The 11,633-nt window shown below is 27.3% G+C and overlaps 1 protein-coding gene across 1 annotated transcript; it reads right to left on the bottom strand.

The window, feature by feature from the left end:
- Positions 1-3,493: 3,493 nt before the first annotated feature.
- On the bottom strand, positions 3,494-10,943 carry LOC136092093 (uncharacterized). The gene is made up of 2 exons (XM_065819812.1): positions 9,689-10,943; positions 3,494-3,576 (listed from the first exon to the last, which is right to left on the bottom strand). The coding sequence occupies exons 1-2, from the start codon at positions 10,941-10,943 to the stop codon at positions 3,494-3,496; spliced, it is 1,338 nt and encodes a 445-aa protein (XP_065675884.1).
- Positions 10,944-11,633: the final 690 nt, after the last annotated feature.

Genomic DNA, 11,633 nt, shown 5'->3' with positions numbered 1-11,633 from the left:
TGTGTTTCATCGATAAAGACTCATCAGAAAATTCTCTGATGAGTCCTTATTGATGAAACACAGGGTTAAATGAAATAAGTTTTTTTAAGTGATTTTCTACTTAATTGATAATTGCTCTGTTCTTTTCAGAACATATAACACTCTATTTTGTCGAATACATTCTAAAATTTTTTAAATATATATATATATATATATATATATATATATATATATATATATATATATATATATCAATTTTTTTTTTTATTTGGATGTAATTGCAAAAAAGGTGGTGAACTTCATAGACTAATCTGAAAAGGTTTTTGTTGGTATATTAGGAGCTACTAATAGTTCAACATCAATTGGAATTTCTGTTGCCTTTTTTCGGAGAAAAAACTTTCAATTATTCTAACATTTAAATAGATGATAAATATCAGTATATATAATGCAGGAAAAACTTAATATTTTGCAGATCTATTAATATGACCTTTAAATATTAAGGTTGATTGTGATCTTTAAATGATAAGGTTTGGTTTTTTATATTTTAAAAATCTGACTATAAAATTATATTATTTATTGGTTTCACGGTTAGGATCAAACTAATATATCATGCGTAATAATAAATTGCCTTTGTGTTAAAATATAATTACTTATTACATAATAATAATAGTTCAGTTAGCCTTCACATTTGTATAAGCTAACTTGATTGAATCTTTATTACATTTTTAATTTTATATTCTATAAATCTTATTATATATTTGTTTTTGTATTTTGCAGAAACCATGCTCAAGTATGCCGAAAATGAACTAGAAAATTACGTTGGGGATATCCTAAAAAGAGAGCCCGATAGAAATGGCTTCGGTGACCGTTAAAAACTAATCCACGACAACAGTTTTTATGATGAAATTACATTTTCATCTTTTTTAGATGAAAATTTAATTTAAAAATATGTTTTAATCTTGGGTATACTTTTAATTTTGTGTTTTATTTGTTTTAATTAATAAGGCACACTGGTTGCCGTTTTTGTTATGATTTCTAAATGTTAAATTTTTGTTCCTAAAACCTTACACATTTTGTGATTACGCCCATTATATAACAAATGATTTTTGAACATTTAAAAGACGTTTTTTTCTAGACCAATTTTGTATAACTGCACTAAAGCGGAAAGTATTAATTATGTTCTTGAGCGTCTAATCTAGAATCAATTTAGAACGCGCCCGAGACTGAATGCTCATTGTGGGTTTTTTCACGTCCCCGTGTTTACTAAGATTTGTATAATAGATCAGCAAAGTTCCTAAATGAACCACCTTACCAAATGACTTTCTTTTTGACTGTATTTTTTTACAAAAGTAGGCTAGGCTCCTGGTTTTGAAATTTGGAACAAACATTTATAAAGTAGTTGTTTTTAAATAGGGCGTTATCCCTGCCTGCTGTACGTATATGTAATAATAAATAATAATAATAATTTAACAAATTATGGAATTATTAAAAATGGCGACTGGAATCACTTTCTAAAAATTTTCCTCCACTTATAAAAAAAAAATTAACATGAACACTAGGGATGTACCGGAGTTCCGTTCCGGCCGGAAATAGCTATGGGGTAGTGGTAGCTGGGCCGGAAATAGCCTAAGCAGCCGTGGCGCAGTGGTAGCGTACTTGCCTCAGAAACGTAAGATCCGTTAAAACCCCACCTGTGGGCAAGTTTTGCAACATCTGTTTGGAATGCAGCGTGAACTTCCTAATAAATGCTCATCCGCGGTGCTCTGTGATAAGACCGTAAGGACTTTATGGGGCACCTAAATAAATTTATTTGAAAGAAAAAAAAAAATTGTGAACTTTAGGTTAACCCGGTTTTGGCCGGATTGCAATGTTTCAGGCCGAAATGCCAGAATTTATATTTTACATTTTTTTTAGATTTGTGACACAGACTGTGTAAATTAAGTTAAAAAATTATTGTACTACGTAGCAATGAAGAACTACAGGTAAACCTAGGTCAAAAATTACAACATTTTTAACAAACACAATGTAATTTTATTGGGTTGGGTAATAAGTTCGTTTGTTTTTTTTCAAAGAGTTTTCTTTAACCAAAAAACAATAATTATAACAATAAATTAATCAATTATGTATTCGCCGTTACTGTTTTACAACCTCCTATCATCTCTCGACCAGTTTGTTGATGCTGCTCCGCCAAAAATTACCCGGTCTGGTGTTGAAGAAATTGTTGAGCCAGTTTTTGAGGTCCTCTTTGCCGTCGAAGTTAACAACCCTCATTCGATTCGACAAGGAGCGAAAAAAGTGATAATCTGCTGGCGCAGGGTCCAGAGAGTACGGTTGATGTTGAAGAACCCCGCATTGGAGCTCTCTAAGTGCGGTTTTGATGACTTGTGCAACAAGAGGTGTGACGTTGTAGTGGAGCAAGATGACTTAGGATTATCGGTCAGGTCTTTTCAGTCGCATAGCCTCATTTACGCGCCGTAATTGGGCAATTTAGAGCTCCTTATTGACCGTTGCGTTCCTTTCAAGTATTTCCTAGTGTATCATGTTTTCCCAGTCCCAACATAAGCAGATCATGGCCTTTTACGGGTGGAAATCTTGCTTGACTATCAGCGTCAGCGTGTCTCCTAAGGCCACCCACTCCTTTCTTTGTTTCATATTGACGTACAAGCACTATTTCTCATCTCACGTGACAATTTGGTACAAAAAGTCCTGTTTATGGTCGCGTGTTGCTCGATGGCGCACTAAGTGTTGAGCAGCAATTTGAAGACGATTTTCTTTGTTGACTTTGTTTTGATTGTGAGGCACCCAGGCCCTGAGCTTTTTAGTAAATTCCATCGAGTATGGATGATTGAGGATTTTCTTATGATCACAGTTCATTTTTTTGGTCAATTCACTACTTTTTTGGCGACCATCTTCCTTCCAAAGTGCCTTTAGCTTTTACATCGTAAAGTTTTTTATAAAATCAGCTTTTTAAAACCACATTATTTAAAAACGGGGCAAGTTGGGACAGCTAACTTTTTTAGTTTCTAACAGAATGATACAAACTCTCTTTAAAGAAAGAATTGGCTTTGCCAAGGAAGTCTAAGGTTTTTTACCTTAGACTTCTTTGGTCCTAGCACTATAAAAATCAATTTAAACTCATAAAAATTGCATTTTTTAAATGCATTTTTTATAAGATGTATCAATACATATTTACATTTTTTTATAAGTTAATTTAAATTTATCTATTATCTTTGTATACAATGAAAATTAAAATGAAAGGTTTTGTATTTAGGGAGAAAATTACGTTTTAATAATGATAAAATTTTAACGATAAAAAAGAGAAGTTTGTTTTCGGTCATTTTCAAACAAAAACTAACAATTAAATCTAGTATTTCAGTACTTATTTTTTATACCGTTAGGAATATGAGAAACTGTAGAAAATAGTTAGCTAATAACATTGTTTAAATTTCGCTGCTCAGAAAACTATATTTTGTCCAAATTTCAAGTGTTTCTAAATTACTGTGCGCTATTAAATTTATTGCGTTGTTAAAATAATATAATCACTTATAATAATTCTGTTGCGCACTTTGAATAATTCTGTTGCGCAAAATTTTGGTGCTAGAATAATGAAATTAATTTTTTCATATAGTAAAATATGTTAACTAAAAACCCAATCATTTTTTGTTTGAAAAAGAGCCGTAACCACAATTTTGATATTGAGTAACAGAGCCGTAACCACAATTTTGATATTGAGGGGACCTGAGGTTTCTTCAATTGAAAAAATATATTTTTTTTAAGGCATGGCCTTAAAAAAAATATTTTTTAAAAAATTATTAGGGGGTCTCTGCCCCCCTGGCCCCCCCGGCGGTTACGGCTCCGAAAAACAATGCATAGACTCATTTAGTTTTTACTTAATTAAAAAACACCATTTTTGTGTAATATGAGCATGTTCAAATTATCCAATGTTTTTCATTGAAATTACCAAGCTTAACAAAGACAAAACATTTTATTATTTTGATAATAACTAAACATTTTTCTGTAATTTAAATTTAAAAATTCTTAATTTTTAACGTTCAAAGTTAATAAAATTTAAAAATTAACTAATTTTTTTTTTTTTTTTTTGTGGAAAACACACACACAAAAATTTTTTTTTATTGTTTCAGCAAAAAGTGGTTTAAAACTTGATCTTTTAATGATAAATTTTGTTAATAATGAATAATTATATTCCAAAAATTTGTTCTTATTGTCAAGTTGGTCTTTTTTTATTGAATGTTATTTTTTTGAGTTAACTTAAAGTGTTCATATTACCAAGTGGTCTTGATATTATGAGCACTTTTGCTACTTTTTTAAAATCTCTGTGTTTTTAAGAAAAAATTTTGATTGCCCAAATATATATGTGGATCATGAGAAGGGATCCCTAAAAATCGTTTATTTTCAAAAATATTGGATCCAGCATAATTATTTTTGAAAATATTACCTTAAATTACCCTAGATGCTTTATAATCTATAAGATCGAAAGAAAGACATTAACTTTTGATTTGTTATAACTTTAAAAAAATCTCCTACTATAACTTATTTTTTCCTTGGATGGTCTTAAATATAATCTTTTAAACCAAGAAATCATCAAAATCTAAACTAAAAAAATTATAATATATCAATTTTTTAAGTTTAAGTTAATTTTTTAATTTTAGGGTAATTGAAGATTTATACAAATTTCTATAAAATATCAACTTCTTTTTGATTAAATTTGAAAAAAAAAGTTCTTGATTTTACTTAAGTAATAAAAATTTACTTAAGTAATAGACTCATTTAAAATTGTTAACTTAAGTACTTAAGTTACTTGAAATAGCCCTAATAAGCACACACGAGATGTTTATTCGTAATTTATTTTTTCAAAGTTGTTGTTGGTTAGTCAGCTGTGCAAACAAAAAAGATTTATACAGGTACATAATCAATATTACATTATTTAAATCGAGCAACCATAGCCCAGTGGTTAGCGCGCTTGCCTCAGAAGCTAGAGATCCGACACACACACACAAACACACCTGTATAATCGCCTCTGGTCACCTCTAGACAATTTTTTTTTAAGGAAGGATGCGCCTAAAAATAAAAAAAAATTAAAAAAAAATGTTTAAACCAGGGGTCAGCAACCTGCGTCTATAATAATATAATACTGAAGTAAAAATGTTGGAAGATCTTTAAAATCTGAAAAGTTTTTTGAATTGAAACATTTTCGCTTCTCCGACTAAAAAAGTTGTCGCCCCCTGGTTTATGCTATTTTTTAAATGCATTTTTAGTTAAATTAGAGTCACTTAGAAATGATTGGCTTTCACTGTGAAATCGGATTAGGTCTAAAGTTAAAACGAGAAAGACTGGCACATTCAAAGATTGTGACTCTGCAATGCACATAAACTATTATGAATATTTAACACCCCCTGAATGAATCATTGCAATGGAATCATTTAGGGGGAGAAGGGGGATTATCAAATGCTGTAAGTTTAACAAGTTGTTGGCAAGAGAGAGAGGGAGTGTAAAGTAAATATTTTCCAAAAATTGTTAAGGTAAATATCTATCTATCTATCTATCTATATATATATATATATATATATATATATATATATATATATATATATATATATATATATATATATATATATATATATATATATATATATATATATATATATATATGTATATATATGTATATATATATTATAGTTTATTGCGTCATTTTCACAATAAGTTATTTAAAAAATATTTTAAGTTAAGATATGACCGGAGCAGGCAGAAGACAAAAGTCTTATCATCTAACTTCGTTGTATCGTTTACACTATCATAAATCTATCATAAATTTCTACAATATCAATAAAATAATATAAATACTTTTAAATAAACATTTTACATTTTTTTAAACATAAAAAAAAATATTTTTACATTCATAAAAATATATATGTATAAAAAAAAAAAATAAATACAAATTTAGATAAATAAGCAATAAAATATATATATGTTTTACTTTTAAGCAAACGAAAGAAAAGTTAAGAATTGAAAAAGAAGATATTAAAAATAAAATAGATTTTGAGATATGTCATAATCAAGTAACTGTTTTTTTAAAATAACTTTGAAAGTTTGAAGTGAAATTCAAGTTTTACTTTCAATTGGAAGGAATGAGTCACAAATGTGACTCTCGAAATGCTATTAAGAAATTAGACTGTTTTAATAAGGTTTTTGGTACCTGATAGTTATGCAATGAATGCTTTATTTGATATTTATGATTTATAATAACAAAAAGGTTGTCACAAAAATTTGGCGGCATACGATATTTAAACCTAAACATGAATAAAAGAATACTGTAAATATTTAATTGATAAACATTAAGCACTTCAAGCTTTTTAAGCATTTGATTGGCACTGGTGTATTTATTAGCATTTAATATAAGGCGGCCTGCTTGTTTTTGTTTATTTAAAATACGCTTTGATTTTGATGGATAAATGCTGGCCCACGCAATATTACAATAACTGATATAGCTATGGATAAACGAAAAGTAGATAAATTTTTATCCAGCATATGTCTTGTCTTGTACATAATTCCAATACTCTTTGAAATTTTATTTTCTATTAAATTAATGTGGTCTTTCCAACTTATTTGTTCGTCAAGTAAAACGCCTAAAAATTTAATGCAGAATGTCCGTTGTAAATTAGTTTTTTCTATTGAAATATTTGGGAGTTTTAGGAGCAAAGTTTCAGATTTGGAGGATTTAGAAAAAAGAATATATTTGCTTTTAGTTTTATTTAGAGAGAGTTTGTTTGCTTTCAACCAATCATTGAGGTTGTCAAGCTCACGATTCATAGTGATAAAGATTGACTCTATGTTTGAGTGGGTATAAAAAACCTGAGTGTCGTCAGCAAAAAGATTGAAATTCAATACACTAGAAGATAAGTAAATATTGTTTATATAGATAATAAATAATAAAGGCCCTAGAATAGAACTCCGCAAGAAATGTTTTCTAGTTTCGTACAGGTTTTGTCATAAGATACACATTGTTTGCGATTATTAAGATAGGAAAAAAACCATTTATAATTATTATTTTTGACACCATAATAACTAAGTTTGTAAAGAAGAATAGTATGGTCCACAGTATCGAAGGCCTTTGAGAGGTCAATAAAAACCCCAAGAGTATATTGGTTGTTTTCAAATCCGTTTAAAATTTCTTTAACTAATTTAATTACTGCATGTTCTGTCGAGTGCCCTTTCTAAATCCGTACTGATTATTTTTAAGCAGTTTATGTTTTATAAAATAATTGTATAGCCTATTATGCATTATTCTCTCTAGAATTTTAGAAAAACATGGAAGTATTGAGATAGGTCTATAATTAGATAATTTAGAAATATCACCGTCTTTAAAAATTGGAAAAACATATATATATTAAATAATATAATGTATATATATATGTATATATATAAATAAATATATATATATATATATAAATTGGAAAAAAGAAATATAAATATATATATATATATATATATATATATATATATATATATATATATATATATATATATATATATATATATATATATACACATAATGCTAGGGGTGTGTGGACCACACCGGCTGACACTAACACAAAGTGACACAGCAGGGTGACACGAAAATGAAAATAAAGCAAATATGCCAGAATTTTTGTGCTAAATCAACTTTTTTTTTTTTAAAGAGTTTTCTAGATATAAAAGGCTTTTTTTAGTTTTACCTTTCAACTGTTAGTCTAGAAAATGTAGTCTATATAAATTCTTTGTAAATTTTATTTGGTGGTTCTAGTTGATTTGAATACGGTTGACAGATTTCTTTATTTGAATCAGCATGTGAAGAAGATAGGTTTGGGCAATCAGATACACAATTAGGAAAATCATCAGCACCAGTAAAAATATCAGGATTTAAGGTATCCAGGATTTAAGACACCCATTGCAGCAAAACCACTCAAAATATTCTCGAAGATACAGCCTGTGATGTCGTACTCTTGAACGGCATTATAAGTCGTACTCTTGAACGGCATTATATGTCGTACTCTTGAACGGCATTATAAGTCGTACTCTTGAACGGCATTATATGTCATACTCTTGAACGGCATTATAAGTCGTACTCTTGAACGGCATTATATGTTGTACTCTTGAACGGCATTATAGTCGTACTCTTGAACAGCATTATATGTCGTACTCTTGAACGGCATTATAAGTCGTACTCTTAAACGGCATTATATGTCGTACTCTTGAACGGCATTATAAAGCACTAATCAAGAGTATGAATAAGCAGTTTAAAAAAAGCAACGCGCGCATTTAAACCAAACGTGACAACTTTTCCCATTTATTTTGTGACAACTCTTCTATGTAAGCAGAAAAACGCATGTAAGTTTTATCCAAAAGATTTTCATGAGATTTTTTTATAGATTATGTTTCTCAAATGTTAAAAAAAAAACTTTATAAATGAATGTTCAAAATACAATAAAATAATTTCTGTTTAGAAAAAGAAAAATTCTAAGTTTTGGAAAGTCAACTTTTACATATCAAAAACACATAAAAACAAATAACATTTTTTCTGGACGCTAAAAAAAGATGGAAATAACTGCTAAAATGTCTCTTTTAAATAAAGTTTCTGATAAAATAAACTCTAAATATTGATACTATTTTAAATCAAAAATAATCTTAAAACCCGTTTATTAAAGATTCTTTCCGCTTTGTCAGGAAAATATATTTCCCACTTTGTAGGGGAATTTCATTCGTGTAACCAATCTATTAAGATCACAAATTAATAAATAAAATTATTTTTTAATCGATATTAAAATAAATTATATGCATTAGGATATATTATATACATATTGTATATAATATATCCTAATGTAATTTACTATAGAATATTAATATAATTTACTATAGAATATTTATATTGTATTGATTTAAATATTCTATAGTAAACTCCTCAGGAAATACTATTTTTCTTTTGAATATACTTTTAACATATAAGTACAAGTAAATTTATAAATATATATACATATATATATATATATATATATATATATATATATATATATATATATATATATATATATTTATATATATATATATATATATATATATATTTATATATATATAATATATATATATATATATATATATATATATATATATATATATATATATATATATATATATATATATATATATATATATATATATATATATATATATATATAATTAATAAGTTAAAATTTATTGTATAAAAAAACTAAAGTCCTTTAAAGCAAAGATTTTGATATTGCGATATTACGTACGTGTGTGAGTGTGTGTGTGTGCGTGTGTGTATACATACATTATTGCGCTATTCAAATGCCAATAAAATTCAAAAATATATATAAGAATTAAAAACGTAGTTCTTGAACTTTTAAAGAAAAACGTTTTTCAATAATATTTCATCGATACATTTATATAAGTTAAAACTAAAATAATAATCAAATAATTAAACAACTTGTTTGTTTTTGTTTTTCTAGATTATTCAAACAGATTGCGATATTAGTTTTTGTTCTCATTGTATCTGGATGGTTGATACCTAAAATTTCAGTTCGTATTTTATCAACAGAATAATGAATTTCTAAATCTTCGTTATATTTTCCCATAGCGAACAAACAGTTTGCGATATTATTTTTTGTTGTCATTGTATCTGGATGGTTGATACCTAAAATTTCAGTTCGTATTTTATCAACAGAATAATGAATTTCTAAAGCTTCGTTATATTTTCTCATATCGTTCAAACAGTTTGCGATATTATCTTTTGTATCAAGCGTAAATTCATTATATTCACCATAAGTTTCTGTATTAAAACTTTGAATAGTTTTTAATATTTCGATTGCTTTTTCAAATAAACCTTTACATACTAATAATTTATAAATAGATGTCGTCATATTATAGAATGTTTTTGAAATTTTTATTCCGTTAGTGTGAAACATACAGATAAGATGGAAAACAAAATAGTTTCCGTAATCCATGTGATCTTTTACTTCATTCAATTCAAATTTAAAATATTTTTTCATTACACCAAGATAAGTATTTGTAGTTGAATTTCTATTTTGAAAACATCTACAAGTCAGCTGTGTCAGTTCGTGCATTGAATATTTTTCATCATCAAAACAGTTTAGTAAAGAATAACTCATTAGTAACCCAACGGCTTCATCTATTACATATTCTTCGTTTATTTCCATTCGTTTTGAAATTTGGATTATAAACTGTTTACTGATGTTTTGACCGTCGCAATGAGATAAACAGTTTAATATTTTAAATGGAAAAGGTTTACTTTTTTCCAATTTTATTAAAACTAAGTTAATTGATTTTATTGCAGACTTTGGTTCTTCTTCAGTAGGTAACTTATGGTCTAATATTTCTGATGGTTTTGATCTATATCGATCTATGTATTTTTCTATCGAAATTCTATGTATATTTACATATTTTATTGCCTGAGTAATAGCGAACGGATGATAACCAAGTTCTTTAATTAAGTTTCTTATGTTTTCATCGGTGTTTTCTTTAATATTATTTTTAACATAAGCGAATGCTTCTTCCAAGGTAAAAACATCAACTAGCATTTTATTTACATTATTTGACCACGTTCTCCATTGGGAAGTAATCAACGCAAATGAATTCGGCATTTTTGAAATGTACATGGTCAAATTTATAACACTTTCACTGTCGACATTGTCAAAAATATACAAAGTCTTTTCGTTTTTATAATGGTTGTGAACTTTTTCAACAATCACTTCTATATTCAAATAATCACCTTTCGTATCTTGAACTTCAAATCCTAATATTTGACATTGGTTTCTCATGGACGTTTGTAACTTTCCAAATGCTGCATCTATCCAAACAAAGTTTTTGTAAAAGTTATAATAAGTTTCGCGATATTTTCTTGCAATTTGAGTTTTTCCAACACCCGACATTCCATATAACACTAAAGTCGACTTATCTACATCATGTAAAATATGTTGAATTTCACGAAGTAGTTCCTTACGCGAAAATAAATTTTCAGAAAAATGTCGCACATCTAAAAATGAACGCACGGTTAATCAAATTATAAAAACTCATTCTCTCATTTAAAATAAATGCAATATCATTCCTTTTTTAAAAAGTTTCAACTTTTTACTAAATCTTTTTTAAAATAAGAGTCAAAGTAAAAAAAATTAAGTCAAAAAAAAATTAAGCTTAAAAAAACTCTTTATTATAAAAAAAACATAAAATTATACTAGTTTTTGAATAAAGTCTAATGTTATTCTTCAACAATTTTATATATTAAAAAAAAAGATTTTGTAAAACTTAATGTACTTAATAAACATAACAATTTGAAAAACATCAAGTAATTATTGTTAATCTAGAGAATACAAGTAAAAATACTATTTAACTTTGCTGCACTGGAGTGCAGTCATTTTTTAATCAAGCCTAAATAAAAGTTGAACTAATCTTTTGTACCTAAGCATAAAAAAAAAGTTTTATATTAAATTTTAGTATTTTAGACACTGACGTTTGACTTAAAAATAAAAAGTTCTCTCAACCGAGCAGGTTATCACTAGCATTAGTTACAATTAAACATCTCTTCATCCACTGAATGAAAGATTGAAAATTAAAAATACAAT

This window comes from Hydra vulgaris, chromosome 15 (assembly GCF_038396675.1).
Source record: "Hydra vulgaris chromosome 15, alternate assembly HydraT2T_AEP".
Taxonomy (NCBI): domain Eukaryota; kingdom Metazoa; phylum Cnidaria; class Hydrozoa; order Anthoathecata; family Hydridae; genus Hydra; species Hydra vulgaris.
This window is presented reverse-complemented; position numbering and strand designations above follow the sequence as displayed.

Excerpts from the sequence above, each read along its gene's own strand:
- LOC136092093 (XM_065819812.1), bottom strand. The coding sequence starts at position 10,943 with ATGTCGGGTGTTGGAAAAACTCAAATTGCAAGAAAATATCGCGAAACT. Across the intron at positions 3,577-9,688 it reads AATACGAACTGAAATTTTAG|CACCAAAATTTTGCGCAACA; the intron begins GTATCAACCATC and ends TCATTATTCTAG.